Source organism: Rhinolophus ferrumequinum, chromosome 3, assembly GCF_004115265.2.
Source record: "Rhinolophus ferrumequinum isolate MPI-CBG mRhiFer1 chromosome 3, mRhiFer1_v1.p, whole genome shotgun sequence".
NCBI classification, from domain to species: domain Eukaryota; kingdom Metazoa; phylum Chordata; class Mammalia; order Chiroptera; family Rhinolophidae; genus Rhinolophus; species Rhinolophus ferrumequinum.
The window spans coordinates 6,525,881-6,542,155 of NC_046286.1; the positions used below are offsets into that span (position 1 = coordinate 6,525,881).

General features: G+C 50.6%; 2 protein-coding genes across 2 annotated transcripts in view; both read left to right on the plus strand.

The window, feature by feature from the left end:
• The first annotated feature begins 935 nt into the window (after nucleotides 1-935).
• Nucleotides 936-9,416, plus strand: CDKN1A (cyclin dependent kinase inhibitor 1A). The gene is made up of 3 exons (XM_033102700.1): nucleotides 936-1,050; nucleotides 6,111-6,566; nucleotides 7,840-9,416. Exons 2-3 carry the CDS (start codon nucleotides 6,122-6,124, stop codon nucleotides 7,887-7,889), a joined length of 495 nt encoding a protein of 164 aa, XP_032958591.1. The 5' UTR covers nucleotides 936-1,050; nucleotides 6,111-6,121; the 3' UTR covers nucleotides 7,890-9,416.
• A 6,314-nt stretch (nucleotides 9,417-15,730) lies between these two features.
• RAB44 (RAB44, member RAS oncogene family) overlaps nucleotides 15,731-16,275 on the plus strand; it is a 40,170-nt gene continuing 39,625 nt past the window's right edge. Inside the window, exon 1 of the mRNA XM_033103671.1 lies at nucleotides 15,731-15,851. The gene's annotated coding sequence lies outside the window, so the exon portion shown is untranslated. The remainder of the gene's footprint in view (nucleotides 15,852-16,275) is intronic.

The window sequence follows — 16,275 nt, forward strand, 5'->3', positions numbered from 1 at the left end:
TCCTGGGTGTTTCCCTCATTCGAGAACTTCTGAAATAGAGAGGGCAACAAGCTGAGAGCTCTGGTTGGGAGGCAAAACACCATGGCCATTTCTTTGCTGTGTGATCTGAGTCAGGTCACTAAACTCTGAGCCTCAGTTTCCCCAGAAGTGTATGTGGGCTGTGTGGGGAGTATCCAAAAGAGAACTCATTCACCAACTCCTCCTCCCCTTCCTAGCCATCAAATCTGCTACAATCACAGAGGTTCCTTCTGTTGAGGCGAGAGAGGTGGGTATGGGGACTGAGGAGGAGAGTGCAAGGAGATTTATTCAATGCCGATTTTCCCCTTTTGCCCTGGAGACCAGGTTGGCCCTTTCTGAGAAGTGTGCCCAATTCCCTCCTTCCCTGAGGCGTTGCTAACCAACAACTTTGCATAGGTGTTGTTCTGTGAGCCTCAGTTTCCTCATCTGTGAAATGGAGGAAATCGAATCCGTTTCAGGCGTCCAAGAGGTTTTGTTGGGGTGTCTAGGTGCCCCAGGTGCTTGGGGAGAGGTGGTCTAATGAGGGATCTGTGGGAATAGTGGTGGTATAATGGGGCTTTTCTGGGAATTGCAAAGTGAGGCACATCATTTTTATTATTTATGGATTTTTATTTACTATTCATGTCATCCCTTGTGATCTTCTGGGGGCCAGAAACGGGGCTCATTCTAACAGTGCCATCGCCTCCTGGGGATTGCCAACTCACTTCCCAACTAAAAAAATCCACATTTGTGGCTCAGTTCTTGGGGTAAATGGTTAAGCGCACTAACCCGGGAGCGGAGTGCAGGGAGAAAGGCAGCGCCCTCCAGCAGCACGCAAGGTTGGCATCTGAGCCAGGCGTGGAGGAGGGGCCGGTGTCCCGGGGGAGGGCGGTCCCAGACGCAGAAGGCCGAGCAGCCCGCTAGTCCCGCCTCTGAATATTCTTTATAAAGGCTGCGGCGGACGGCACCCGCTGAGGTGTGAGCAGTTGCTGGAATCGGTGGCTTGGAGTTCCGGAGCCCGGCGCGGATTCCCCGAGACAGACACTTTCCGAGGTGAGGGAGCCGTGGTCGTCAAGGGCAGACCCCGGGCCGGCGGTTGGGAGCTGAGCTGAGCGTGTCCGCGTTTGTGTTCATGCAGGCGCGTGTGTGTCCGCGAAGGTGTCTGTGTGCTGTGTTCACAGGTGAATGACGTGCGTGGGTCTGTGCGTGGGTCTCGGTTTTGCTCCCATGGGTGTGTCTGGAAGTGCGTGTGTCACGGCAGTCGGGATGTGGCGGAGACTTCGGGCGGGGAGAGGTACAAGAGTACGAGGTATCCGCTACCACCCTCCCCTCGCGTTAAAGCTCAGCTGGGACGAGGAAAGGCGTGGACCCGGCGCGGATGGCTCGCGGCTTGGGATTGAAGCCCCTGTACGCGGAGGTGTCCGGCAGGGGAGGAACGAGGATCCGAGCAGGTTCATCTGGGATCCGCTCCCCGGCAGCTCTCGGATCCAATCTGTACCGTCCCCGCCCAGACCCCTGAGGTCTGGGTCCCCGGAGCCGTCGCGTCCGCCAACCGGCTGGGCTCTGAGATCAGAGTGGGCTGTGTCCCCAGCTCTTGGGAACAAGTCTAAACACATCCCTTAGGGTCAGCGAGGTGACTCACAGTGACAAGGAGACCCCGGGGAACGGGCCGGGTGAGGTCAGAACCCCGCCCGGGCTGGGGGACAGTGGCGCCCCAGAAGTCCCCTTCCCTGCCCTTCCGCGGTCTCTGTCCCACCCCCATCAGCATAGTGACCTATTTGGCTGGTACAAAATGTTCCCAAGGAAGCCGGGACACCGGGAGGTTCAGGATCGGGCGTCCGGTCCCCGCCCCGCGACGCGTCCTCCGGGATTTGGAGCCGCGGCCCGGCGCTGGGTGGGCTGCGCCAGCCTGCCACTCAGTTCAGGAAGCTCAGGACTCCCTCGCAGCTCTCCCACCACCGCCGGGAGACCCCGGCCCAGCCAGCGCTAGGGTTGGGCTGCGGGACTGCGGTCGGGAGCCGAACCCTGTTGTGCCGAGCGACTGGGTTGTAGGCGGGGTGGGGTCGCAACTTGGAGGGGTGAGGCTTCGGGGGCTTCGGGGGCACAACGCTGCTCACGGCCTGTGTCAGCTGCATCCAGCGTCTTGGGGCGCCCCGGACCTAGTCCAGAATTCCCTCTCCGAGGGCGACAGAGCTGAGCGGAGCAGGAGGGCGAGTCGCGCTTCGAGTGCCGCCGCCCAGCTCGGGCCACAGGGCGTCCGCCCTGTCCCCGGGCCCTTGGGGGGACAGCGCCCTCCTCTTGCAGAAAAAAATCTTGGAACTGGGTTTGGCACTTTAGGACGCCCAAGCACTTTAGGGAGTCCCTCCCTCTTTTTCTCCCTCCACGTCGCGTTTCGGGGAGGACTTTCGAGAGGTTTTGTTTTCTTTGCTCCCGTCTATTTTTATTTTCCAAAGATCTGACTCATCGGTGCTTTGGGCGTGGAGATAAGGTGGAGGGACCAGATCACTGCCCGCCTGTGCGTGCGTGAGAGGAGACAGGCGAGAGCGAGAGAGAGCGAGAGAGAGAGAGAGCGAGCGAGCGAGAGAGAGAGAGAGAGAGAGAGAGAGAGAGAGAGAGAGATGGCGGGACAGCGCGCGGTTTCCCAACAGTGGCGGGGGTTTCGGGAGGCCTGGCTGGGTCAGCGTGACGTGTTTGCGGCCCCCGGTCCCCCTCCACTCCCCCCTCCTCAGCTGAGGGTGACGCGCAGCCAGAGTGGAAGCGAAGTTTTGGCGGGCGGGGAGTACTTTGCAGGAAACTGACTCATCACAACTCACTGCCGCTGTCCAGGGCTCTGCCAACGCACCGCCCATCCGCGTGTGATTTCCTGGACACCAGCGCCCCCTTCCGATCCGAAGCGAATAGCACACGTGCCTTCCCGCGGAATACGGCTTCACCCGCCTTCCTTCCCGCGGCTACTCTTGGGAGTGATCCCAGGTCGCTCCCCCCGTCCCCCCCAAAGAGTACCCCATTGGTTGAACATTGTTTACTGAGTGCTTACTGTTTACTTGGGAATTAAAATTGGTTGAAGTCTAAAGCACGAAGGCCAACGAAGAAAGCTATTCTCAATCACTTGTTTGTAAAATAAGGGTTTGTGTTTGTGAGTTTCTTCTGAGCTGAGAGTTATAATAGGCAGGTTTTGATGGGAACCCTATGAGAGCCATAAGGGAAGGGATGGTAGGAGAGAGGGTCCTTACCTGGATTCTGGTCCCATCTTCAGCTCCTAGAAGACAAGGAATATCCAACTACCTGATAAAGTCCTAGGTGAGCTCCTCCTTGTACCAATGAGGCACTGAGACCCAGACTGTCCATTTCAGCATCCTGTGTATCCCCTCCTGACTAGCATCCCAAGAGTGCCCATTTGAGGGACTGCCAAACACTTGTTTAAATCTCCTTCAATTTGAATTAAGTTGATCTGGGGAGGAAAGGACCTATTACAGTTTCCAGGCGGGAATTCCCGCCCATTCTCAGGAATTTTTTTCGCTTTCCCATTACCTGAATCCTGAGAAAAGTTGGTCGGGAAATCGGGAAAATCGGCTCCTTGAACCCAGTAATACCCAAAATGGGAAATAAACATACTACTCACAATGTATCTTAGACATTTTTCCTATTTATCGCTACGGTTTCCAGATGGGAATTCCCACCCGTTCTCGGGAAATTACCCCACTTTTCCGTTCCCGAATCCTGAGAAAAGTTGGTCAGGAAATTGGGAAAATCGGCTCCTTGAACCTAGGTGGTTGGTAGTATCGGCCGTCACTTTGTGGGAACGATTCACTGTGGAGAACAGAAAACAGTTTATATCTCGGGATTCGGGAACAGGAAAGCGGGGGAAAAAAATGGCTGACAATGGGCGGGAATTCCCGCCTGGAAACCCTAGGGCCTATCAATCTACATTTTGAAAAAGCTCACAAGTGATTCAGATAGGCCTCTCTGTTTAAGAAACCTCAAAATTAGAGAAGGAGTAAGATTCAACATCAGAGCACAGAACCCAGAGCAAATACGCCTGCATTCAAATCCTGGATGTGCTACGTGTGAACTGTGTGACCTTGGGAAAGTTACTTAACTTCTCTGAGCCTTGGTTACCTCTTCTGTAAAAAAGAGCTAATATACCCGCTTTTTAGGAAAATTGATATTTATAAACTTCTTAGAACAGCCCTTGGCACATAAAAATATATAAATTAATCCCAATCTTTGCCCTGAAGAGTGTGGGCAAAGGTTATTTGACGGCTGTGCTCTGTGTAACCCCCCCTATGGGGCAGTGGCCCTTGACCTTTTTATCTGTGTGGTTTGGGGACAAATATGGATCTCTTGGAACTCCTGTCCTTTAAACTTGGTCTGAGGTCATTTAGTGCCTCCCCTCCCCTATCAGCTGAGATGTGGGCTGTACTCACTGTGAGAAGTAGAGTGGGGAGCAGTAGGTATGGCCGGGGCCCAGGGCTTCCTTCCCCAGGAGGTCCCTCAGCAGAGCTTTCACCCTCAGAGCCTGCAAATCAGGACTTGTCCCCAAGAAAACCCAGTCCCTCCCAAGCTTGTGCAGCCGCTGAGTCCTGGAGTTAGGCCAGAGCAGAGCAGGTGGGTGCCAGCCTCATGGGCAAACTCACCCTTGACTTTCCCTCTCCTGAAGTGGGAGAAGAGGAACTGGCCACCTTTAATTTTCTTTGCCTGCAAAATGGGTTCCTTGGATGCAGGCAACATGGGGCAGGGGCTTCAAGGTTGTCTCGACTTCAGCTCACCTGATGGGCCTGGCAGGATGTGGCTCAGCCTGGGAGAAATCATCGTTTTGCTCTGCCCAGTTCTTCCTCAGCCCCAGGCTGCCTGCCTGATGACATCCTTGGGAAAGGCCCTCCGCCTACATCACCTGTCAGCTGCTGTGTGAAGGAGGTGGTGCCCTGCGGGGAGGCTCAGCCAGAACTGCAGGAAGACAGAAATAATAATACTTCTGTTTTCCAAGCACTTACTTCTACATACCAGGTGCTGCTCTAAGCATGTTACCTACATTAACTCAGTTAGTCCTCTGAGACAGTAACTATTATTGCCTCCATTTTACAGATAAGGACAGTAGAGCCCAGAGAAGTTAAGCCACTTGTCCAAGGTCAACCAGCAGAGCTTGGATTCCAACCCAGGCAGTACCACTCCAGAGCTCTCGCTCTTACCCACGAGATGCAGCCTCTCAACTTTGTTCCATCTGCCTTCCCTAGAGGGACTCCCTGGTTTCCACAGACATTCTCTTTAAACTTTCACAAAACCCCGCTTTACAGATGAGGAAACTGAGGCCCAGAGACATTAAGTAACTTTCTAAAGTTTAGATAGTAAGCAGCAAAAGTAGGCCTAGATCCTAGGTGTTTTTTACCCCAAAGTCCAGGGTACTTTTAAGTGTCAGAGCGGGGTTACCCCATACGGACATCTGGATAGGGGGACTCAGGAGGCTGGAGTTGCTGTCAACCTGTCCATTTATTTGGGAACTGACCTCCTGGCCAGAGCTAGGGCTGGGGAACTTCTGGACTGGTGATTCACACGTACTTGGGGCATTCACACCCGTGAGGGACACCTCATGGGGGAAAGTAAATTGATTTTAGCTGATAATACCTGGTGGTAAACAGGCCTCTGATCTCGGCTATTGCAATGAACTTGCTTTTGTTGACACAAGCTTGCCCTTCAGCTGCCCGCTCTCCCAGTCACCCTGGGGTGCCAGGTTGACTGAGCTGTGCCCCCACCCAGGGTCTGTTGGTGGGAGGTGGTGGAAAATCAGCTGGAAGGAGCCAGAGGCACGCTCTCTCCCCCTGTTTTCTAGTACCATGTTTCCCTGAAAATAAGACCTAGCCGGACCATCAGCCCTAATGTGTCTTTTGGAGCAAAAATTAATATAAAACCCGGTATTATTTTACTATAAATAAGACAGGGACTTATATAAGACTGGGTCTTATATTAGTTTTTGCTCTAAAAGACGCATTAGAGCTGATGATCCGGCTAGGTCTTATTTTCGGGGAAACGTGGTAGGAAGACCTCACCTGAGCAAAGCACGGCCTGGTAAGGGAGGGTCCGTTTTCCCCAGTAACCAGGGCCTTCCTGTGTCTCAGCTACAGGCACCATGTCGGAGCCGTCCCGGGATGCCCATCCAATCCCCCGTGGCAGCAAGGCCTGCCGCCGCCTCTTCGGCCCAGTGGACAGCGAGCAGCTGCACCGAGACTGCGATGCATTAATGGCGAGCTGTGTCCAGGAGGCCTGTGAGCGATGGAACTTCGACTTTGTCACTGAGACACCTCTGAAGGGCGACTTTGCCTGGGAGCGTGTGCGGGGTCTGGGCCTGCCCAAGCTCTACCTGACCTCGGGGCCCCGGGGGTCCCGGGACGACCTGGGAGGAGGCAAGCGGCCCAGCAGTTCGTCTGCCCTGCTGCAGGGGACAGCTCAGGAGGACCACGTGGACCTGTCACTGTCATGCACCCTGGTACCTCGCTCCCCTGAGCGGTCTGAAGAGTCCCCAGGTGGGCCTGGCACCTCTCAGGGCCGAAAACGGCGGCAGACCAGCATGACAGGTGAGGACAAATACGGGGAATGACATTGACACTGCAAGGAACCAACACTCAGAATTCATGGTGCAAGCGCTGACCTGTCCAGCTTGCTCATTATGAGGGAGAAACAGGCCCAAAGAGGGGAAGCGACTTGTCTGAGGTCACACAGCAAGTCTGCAGCCAAGACTAGCTAACATTTATTGGGAACATTTATTAAATGCCAGACCCTTCACTAAGTTTCTAAGATGGGTTTCATTTAGTTCTTATGGTAATCCTATAACATATGACATTTTTGCCAGCCTTTTATAGGCAAGGAAACAAAGTTCAGAGAGGTAGAGTGATTTTCCTAAGGTTGCACAGTGAATTTGCAATGGAGAGAAAAACTAATGATAATAATTTCTTGGCTGCCCTATCCAAACTTAACTTCCCATCCCCATCACACACACATACTTTCCATCCCTCTGCTCTACCTGTTTTGTTTGCTTTGGTACTTTTTACTATCAACAGCCATTCCCTTATCTTGATATTGTCCGTCTCCCCCGCTAGGATACTATCTCCACAGAAAGGGAATTGCTGAATCCCTAGCACCTAGAACAGTGTCTGGCACATAGTAGGTGCTTGATTAATAATGAATGAGTGATGCTGACATTTGAGCACTTCCGAGGCCAGGCCGTAGACCAAAAACCTTTTTAGAGAGCATTTCGTTTAATCCTTAGAGCACCATACCCGTGTTATCTTCATTTTACTAGTGAGGAAACTGAGGCTCCGAGAGATACAGCCAAGAATCCCACAGCAAACTTGCAGCTGGGTCAGAACAGTAAGGATAATACTAATAATAGCTAACATGTATACGGCCCAGCCGTAGTGCAGAACACATGAGCCATCGAAGGGTATTCTTAGAACAGAGCTGTTAGATAGAACTCTGCAGTGATACAAATATCCAGTGCCACTACCCACGTGTAGCTAGTGTGACTGAGGAAGTGAAGTTTTCATTTTATTTGATTTTAGTTAATTTAAATAGCCACATAGGACCAGTGGCTACTGTATCTGGCAGCTTGGCTCAGAGCAGCCCCGGGGATGTAGGCCTTGTTATCAATTACATCTGTCAAGTGTGATGGGATGCTCTGTAAACACCCGGGGAGATGGGGTGGGAGTTGCCAGAGATCTTCCCTGTCCTTGCAATGTGTCTCTTTGGCCCTAGGGAGGGTCCCTGGCCCCTCTGCAGTTTGCCTTGGTCGGGTAGCTTTGTTGTGCCCTGTTCCTCCTGGCCTGGCTGACTTCTGTTCTCTCTCCTCAGATTTCTATCACTCCAAACGCCGGCTGGTCTTCTCCAAGAGGAAGCCCTAACCCGCCACCCACTGGAAGTCTCACGCTGTGGGAAACAGCCCCCTCTTTTTCCCCCCGCAGGATCCTTCTACATCTTTTGCCTTAGTCCTTTCAGTTTGTGTGTCTTAATTATTATGTGTGTTTTAATTTAAACTCCTCCTCATGTACATAGCCTGCTTACCTCCACCCTCCCACCCCTGCCAGCCCCTGGCATTAGAATTATTTAAAGAAAACATTAGACTGCAAAATGATAGGCATATTAGATTGCCTGGTATTTTTATTATGCAAACTATTATTTAAAATCTCCTCATCCTATGCTCGCTGCTCCTCTCTCCCGGAAGTGAGGTGGGGCTGGTAAGACCCTCACCTGCTAGGTGGTGCTCTTTGGAGGGGCCTGTCTCCCTCTGTTCACTGTCTCATGGACAGTATGAAATTCTGCCCCTTTCCTGCATTCTCAGGTCCTCGTTCCCTGTATTTTGAGAAGTAAAGAAATAGCACTTTGAAGAGGGCCCAGCAGAGTGGGGATATCATCCAAATTTTTGAGTCCCCTCGCCTCCTGTAAGGTCGGGCAGGGTAACCTTGAAGTAGGCACAGCTTGGAGCAGGGCTGGGGACTGGCACCTTCCTGGCCCTTGATACTCCACTCTGTCCTGTGAAGGTATGGGGAAGGTAGGGTCCCGTAGCAAATCACCCAGCCTCCCCTCGCACCCCTTTGCTGCCCATAGGGAAGCCAGCCGTGATGTTTGGCTTCCACCCTGTTGGCTTCCCCGAGTTGGGTCGTTTCTAGGAGCCCCAGAAGGCCCTCTTTCACAGCTGGGCTCTCAAAACCCCTCTGTTCCTCCCCCTCCCCGACCACGTCCTTTCCCTCTAGTCCCCTCTCAGCCCTGAGTGGCAGCTCTGGGATGCCTGTCCCCCCCAACTCAGTGGACCGGAAGGGGGAGGGACACACTAGAAGTAGGGTTCCCCAGTTCTACCTCAGGCAGCTTGAGCAGCGACCGCCCCCTCTTCTCCGCTCTCAGGGTAGGGGTCCTGAGTGGTTGGGCAGACCTCCTTGAGTGAGGATCTCTGCATTAGGAGTACGTGGGTGTGGGGAGTGTCTTTACCTAGGAGGGAGATTGTGACCTGAAACTCATCCAAGGACCTTCCCCAACGACCCCACTCCTCCCCCATTTCATTGCACTTTGAATAGCAACTGAGCAATAAGTCAGGTGTTTTAAATGGCGGGAGTAGAGGCTGTGGATCGGGCACATCAATGAGCTAATACGGGCCTGGGAGCTGTGAGTTGTCTTTCCTGGCACTCAACACAGAGCCCCTAGAAGCACTGACGCACTTAGTGGGTCTGACCCCAAACACCTGCAAGCTCCTGTAATATCCTGGCCTGGGCTGTTTTCTCCTGGCTCCTCATGTATCCTGGTTCTCCTGTCTCCACGTAGACTGTACACCTCTCAAGGGCAGGGACCACGTCCTGTACTGCTCTGTGTACTCCACAGCCCCTCTCACAGTGCTGGTTATACAGAAGGTGCTCAATAAATATTTCTTGGTGACTTTACTTGTAAATATACCTTGTCGTTTTTAAGAACAAGTAGGTGAAGTTTGTTTTGGTTGTTTTTATAATTTTAAAAATTAAGCATTTCCGTTTAAAAAAATGCAGAAAGCTTAGCACACAGAAGGACCATGAGGTAAAAAAAAAAAAGTAGACACAACAAAACAAAAACAATAAATCACACCTCTGCAAAGATTGCCACTGTCGATATTTTAGTTTGTTATGTGGTCTTTTTCAGTTAAGAACATATTGTAGTTTGACATCATTACTTGTCAGGGAAATGCAAATGAAAACCACAGTGAGATACCACCATGTACCTACCGGAATGACTAACGTGAAAAAGACTGACTCTGCAAAGTGTTGACAAGAATAGGCACCAACCGAAACTCTGTCTTATGCCTTGCTGATGGGATTCGAAAATATTTCAACTACTTTGGAAAACTAGCAGTATCTTCTAAATATACCTCCCCTCATTCCTACCTCACAACCCAGCAATTCCTATTCCTACGCTTGTTCTCAAGAGAAATGAGTACAGATTCCCACCAAAAGACATGTTCATAACAGCATTATTCTTAGCAGACCCAAACTGGAAATAACCTAAATGTCCATATAATAGACAAGTAGATCTGTCCATTGTGTAGCTTTATATAGTGGAATACTATATGACATTTAAAAAGAACAAGGTACTGTTACAGGCATGTTCTGATTATCTGTTCATAATTAACCACCCCAAGACTTAGTGGCTTAAAACAATAGTCATTTATTTGCTACACATCCTGCAATTTGACCAAGAACTACTTTTCAAATGTTGAATCGTTCTCTGCTGTACAGGGCATGGCTTTGCTCCAGTGAGGCTCTCCCATTGGGGCTTTCCAGAGACTTCCCACTGTTGACTTATCTCCCAGATATATTTCTAGCGCCATGGGATATGCTGGGTCGTACTTCCCACGTGCTTGTCCCATAGCATGGACACATCGCAGAGCCCTCTTTCACTCTTGGACTCCGCTCAAATATGGCAGCTTCCAAAGTCACCCAATAAATGGGCTGGAGCATTAGTACGTTGCCTCCCAAATCCAAACTGGCCCACCCAGTGCTATGCCTCTTTTTAGTGGTAGGATGTCCACAGTATACGAGGAATAACTGGTCCTTTTCCATAGGAGGAATGTCCCAGCATGCCCCAGTTCACTGACCATTTATAACTTAACTACTGTGATAGGTCCCTTTCCTGATGTGGATTGGAAAGAACGCATTGGCCATACTGTGTTTCCCCAAAAATAAGACCTAGCTGGACCATCAGCTCTAATGCATCTTTTGGAGCAAAAATTAATATTAGACCTGATATTTATATTATATTATATTATATTATATTATATTATATTATATTATATTATATTAATATTATATTATATAAGACCCGGCCTTATAGTAAAATAAAACCTGGTCTTATATTAATTTTTGCTCCAAACGACATATTAGAGCTGATGGTCCGGCTAGGTCTTATTTCCAGGGAAACACAGTATTGTCAGCTTCTTACAGTCAGGGGCTGCGAAGACTATTCCAGTAAAGAAACCATATGTGACATAATGGCTACAATTAGGGCTACCTGGTGGGTAACCATCAATTGCCATGCTTCATTTGGTTGTTACAGGAACAGTATGGGGTAGATTGAATGGGGATATGATGGGGCCACCCTGCATCCTTTGAAAGCAGGACTAATCTCTGAAATTCCACCTGGCATGTGTGGGATTCCTTCTGATTTACTGTCTTGACTAGTGGGGTAATTTTATAGACTTCTACTTGGTTCTTCTTTCTATAACGGCTCTTGTTTCATAGATCAGGGAACCAGTGTGAGGGTTCTGCCAGCTGCTAAGTATATCCAACCCAATTTGCACTCATAGGCTAGAAAATAACCACAGAGTGGGTCCCCATACTCTGGACTCTTAGATGGACTTGGGCAGGACCATATGTCCCCCTACTCTAAAAGGTGGGCATACTGGTATTTTGGGTCATGTGGAACCAGTGTAAGCTCAGACTCAATCCAATAGACCTCCAAAGATCTGGTTATTCCCTTTCCACACCGTACAGCTATTCTGGGAGATAGCCAGAATGCACCTTGGAAGGAAGAATTGAGGAGCTATTTATTTTATACACTTACAGTGGCATTACGGGTCTTTCCCTTCAACCAGTGGGTCTGGGTCTGAGAACTGGCTGAAACCCGGAAACTGGGTGTGGGGACAGAGCCCCAAAAAGCAGTTTCCAGGCTCTCAGCCTCACATAGAAAGGTGTTGGCTCAGGTAGTAAATGGCCATCGACTGTGATCAAATGGCCAGCAGCTGTGGCTAGTTAGCCGTCAGCTGTAACCAGTGAGCCATTGGCCACGAATATAACTGCTGTGGCTACGCTAGCAGAAAGAAAAAAGGGGGAGCTAGCAAGAAGATGGTGGCTGAGCCTGCAAGCAGCACAGTGAGGGTTGAGAATTGTGTTGCTCCTGGTTCCTGTGTCTCCAACCCAGCCGCCAGTGAGAGTATAGTGGTATGACTCCTCTACCTCTGGCTCCGTGGGTGTTCCTTTTTGGCCTCACCATGTCCTGCGTTTTTATGTGGGGAGCGGGAGCGGAGACCCGCCTGACACCCCGCATGACACTGGGTGAGAAGCTGCCACTTTCTATCACAGCAGCTGGCATCAGCCAGTCTTGATCTGCTGTGGTTCAGTCAAGCAATATCCTCATTAAATGCTCATCTCTCTTATCCCTGGGGATACTCTTGCCAGAGGGCCTTGTAAATCGAGCACCTCTGGTGACCATTCAGGCCTTGTGGCCACCTTACCTCTGATGACTCAGCGGCCTTATGTGGCGTCTGCTCCTCCAGAATCTGTGTCTCCATCGACAGTGCCCCTGTGTTTCCACGCCAGCAGCTTCTCCTCAGCCGGCATAAAGTCCTCTCACTAGTGCATCCTGTATTGCTTCGAGGAGGGAGGGTCTTCTGGGCCCCCCTGGGGCAGACAGTAAGCTGGTGGGTTCTCAGGCAGTAAGTCCAGTCTATCACACCCACTTCTCTGAGCCTTCTAACCCCTCCCTAGTACTCCCCCAAAGCAGTTTCAGCATTGTCCCCTCATTGACTGTAGGCTATGACTGTGCCTAAGCTTTAAGGACCAATTCAACAGGGTGTTTGGACCACCTGCAGGGGGCATTGCCAGGATGTTCCATCCTGAATCAAGAGAGAGACCTCCATTAAAACTCTCTTTATCGAGCCCTGTATTCCTCCTCTCCCTAGCCCCAGCCTCATACCCTAAGATCTCCTCCTATATGTGTTTCCCTGTTCCTACCAATACATACCAGCCAGATCTGTAGCTTTTTTGTAAGTTATTTCCTTCAGTAGCAGGGATGGTACTTTCCTGCTTGGGCAATGCTGAGACCTGACCCTAATTATTGGTCTACAGAAGGGACGGGCAAACCTCAGCTCAGAGGGCCAGCCTGTTTATGTATAAAGTTTTATTGGCATGCAGACACACCCATTCGCTTACCCATTGTCTATGGCTGTTTTTACGTTATTATTTTAAGTAGTACAAAAGCAGAATCAAGTAGTTGCAATAGAGGCCACACAGCCCTCAAGCCTGAAATGATATTTACTCTCTTGTCCTTGAAGAACACGTTTGCTGACTGTGGTCTGGAGGCGTGAGAGGAGTTGGGATGATCTTAAGGAAGATAAGCATCACCTTGGGAGGCCCAGGTGAGCCCTTTGTGTGGGCTTCAGGTGATGGGAGAATACTCTGCTCTAACAAGGGAAAGGGCACTCCTACAGGACTGGAGGGCTCAGGAGGAGCTGGGCATCCATCCAAATGTCTCCATTCCAGGCCTCGGAGCCCTGCCCTTTCCCTGCCAGCTGGAGCTGTGCATTCAGGCTCTCTTGTACCATGTTTCCCCCAAAATAAGACCTAACCGGAAAATAAGCATTAACATGTTTTTTTAGGATGCTCGTAATATAAAATAAGCCCGAATGCATCTTTTGAAGTAAAAATTAACATAAGACCTGGTCTTATTTTGGTGGAAATATGGTAGGGCTTATTTTATATTACGAGCATCCTGAAAAATCATGCTAGTGCTTATCTTCCTGTTAGTTCTTACTTTCGGTGAAACACCGTAGTTCCACCATCTTTAGGACCAAATCCAGGGGCTGCTTCTCAGCACAGCCTGCCTTTGGGCCACACGAGATGAGGGCCATTTAGAATGCTCTTGTGGATTTCTCCTGTCTCCCACATCATGCCCTGGGTGAAGCCCGTCATTCTCCTTCTTCAAGGCTTCTAGTGCAGTTAATCAAAGCCAGCCAGCGCCACGTCCTCATATTTAGCACTGCCCATGTCTTTGAAGCGCTCCACCTTGCCGAAGTCAGGGTTGCCCTGGAATCCTACCCGCACCTCACTCCAGTCCACTTCACACAGTTGAGTCTCGGGCATTGTGGTGCCATAGCCTGCCAGCAGATACCACCCTACTCACTACTGGCAGCCAGGTCCCTATTGCCATCTCACTGGCAAGGGATCCATTTTCAGAAGCCCATCTTCATTTTTTCCCCTCAAAAGCAACCTGAGACAAGGACTTGTATGCAGGTGCTTTACTTGGGGGGTGGTCCCTGGAAGCACAAGTTAGGGAGTGAGGAATGTGAGGAAGGAAAGGAAAAAGCCACTAACGGTGTTGTTGAGCAAGCTCTGCTGTGTGTAACTAGAACCTAAACTCTCTCACGTTTGAGGAGACCATGTGGAACGTGCCCTAGAACTGTCCTTCTGGGGTACTTACCTGGGTACCTCTGGGGTACTTACCTGGGTACCTCTGGGGTACTTAACTACTGACACTTCCATCGATGATTGAGGGCTACTACCAGGGACAAGTTTAGGTTACTTCTCCCAGGTGAAGCTAGTTCCCGTGATGCCAGAGAAAACCAGAAGGATGCAAGCTTTTGAGGCAAGAAGCTATAGCCCTGCCAGAAACTACCAAAGCTTCAGGTGAACACAGATATGGGCCTGGGGGACGTGGGTGGGGCAGCAGCAGCGGCTACTATAACCACTGTAGTGCAGGGGATCCTGCCAACTACGCCAAGTGTCACGCAGGGCGGCCTGCAGGGTCTCTGGTCCCGCTCCCCACACAAGAACGCAGGACATGGTGAGGCCAAAAAGGAACACCCACGGAGCCATAGGTAGGGGAGTCATATCTCTATACTCTCGCTGGCGGCTGGGTTGGAGAAACAGGAACCAGGAGCAACACAATTCTCAACCCTCACTGTGCCGCTTGCAGACTCAGCCACCATCTTCTTGCTAGCTCCCCCTTTTTTCTTTCTGCTGCTAGCCTAGCCACGGCAGTTATATTCATGGCTAATGGCTCACTGGTTACAGCTGACGGCCAACTAGCCACAGCTGCTGGCCATTTGATCACAGTCGATGGCCATTTACTACCTGAGCCAGCACCTTTCTATGTGAGGCCGAGAGCCTGGAAACTGCTTTTTGAGGCTCTGTCCCCACAACCACCCTTCAGCCAGCCGAGTGCCCAGGTCAGCACGTTGGCAAAAATCACTGTGGCCTTACCCTCTCCCACCCAGCCCACAGAAACGGGAGCTCTGTGAGGGTAGGTCTTTGCCTGTGTTGTTCACTGCTGTATCCCAGCACCCAGAAAGCACCTGGCACACAGTAGGTGTTCAATAAATGTTTGTTAAATGATTCGCCATGGCTTGCATTTCCTTCATGACCTGAGTACTCCAGCCCCAATCCTCACCCCTAACCCACCCTGTCCCAGCATCCCGGTCACTATTCCTCATCTCTTGACAATATGTCTGGCATAGGTCATTTGCAAATTGGCAAGATCACAAAAATTACAATAGCTAACACATCATCTGTCTAACATGGTTCCAAAGTTTTACATGGTTTATAGCACTGAATCCTTATAACATACCTGCAAGGTAGGCATTACTATTGTCTCTATTTTACAGATGAGAAACTCAGGCAATAAGCCCTTGAATCACTTGCCTGAGGTCACGCCCCTGGGAAGTGGTAGGGAGCCAGGATATCCACCCTGAAGACCTGGGTCATACTGCCTGCTCAATAAACCAGAAAGGGGAAGTGCCTCACCGGAGCCACCACCACGGTGACAATTCTAAGAGGAGGCCTGCCAGGACCTATTTCCTCTGTGGCCCTCCTCGGTCTTTGATGTAATTTAGATTTTCTCACTCTTACGTAAAACGTGCTATATAAATGCAACTTCAAAACCAGCTCGCTGGCCCTGGTTTCCCGTGGCATTGCCTGCGCTCCTAGTTTGCAGCCAGCAGCTGAAAGCAGGGGGACCCAGGTCTCCTAGTTTGAATTCCAGATCTCACCATCGCACCCCAGAACAGAGTATCTTGCTTCAGGATTTACTAAACTGTGAAGTGAATTCCAGCATCTTCAGGGAACTGAAAATTTGTGAGTGCGAAAGCTTTCCCACTCATAAAATGGTTTCACTGTCTTTGATCCTTGTTCATTAATTCCGTTTTTGTAAAATGCAGTTTCTGAGCTCAATGTTTGTAAGTCCAGGGACACTGTAGTTTAAAATTAGCTCCACTGTACCCAAAAAGGCTTGCATCTAACTTTTTTCTTAGGACTTGGTTATGTTCTCCTGCTAGTTGGCTCAGGAGCAGGTTTCTCCCCTGGGGCTGGTGCAGAGGGCAGGCCAGGCTGAGCACTCCAGGGCACTCAGGCTCCAACCTAGAGGGGGTGACACCATGCCCACCCCGCCTTCTCTGTGGGGACAGGGGTAGGGGGCAAAGGAACTGAGACTTCCTTGAGAACCTGGGGGCTGGGTCTTAAAAATCCAAACTCACTTTGTTCAAAGAGAAGTGGAGAGAGC

What these genes read in the sequence shown, in the direction of transcription:
- CDKN1A (XM_033102700.1), top strand. Translation starts at nt 6,122, where the DNA reads ATGTCGGAGCCGTCCCGGGATGCCCATCCAATCCCCCGTGGCAGCAAG. An exon ending in GCGGCAGACCAGCATGACAG is followed by an intron (nt 6,567 to 7,839) that starts GTGAGGACAAAT and finishes CTCTCTCCTCAG; the next exon opens with ATTTCTATCACTCCAAACGC.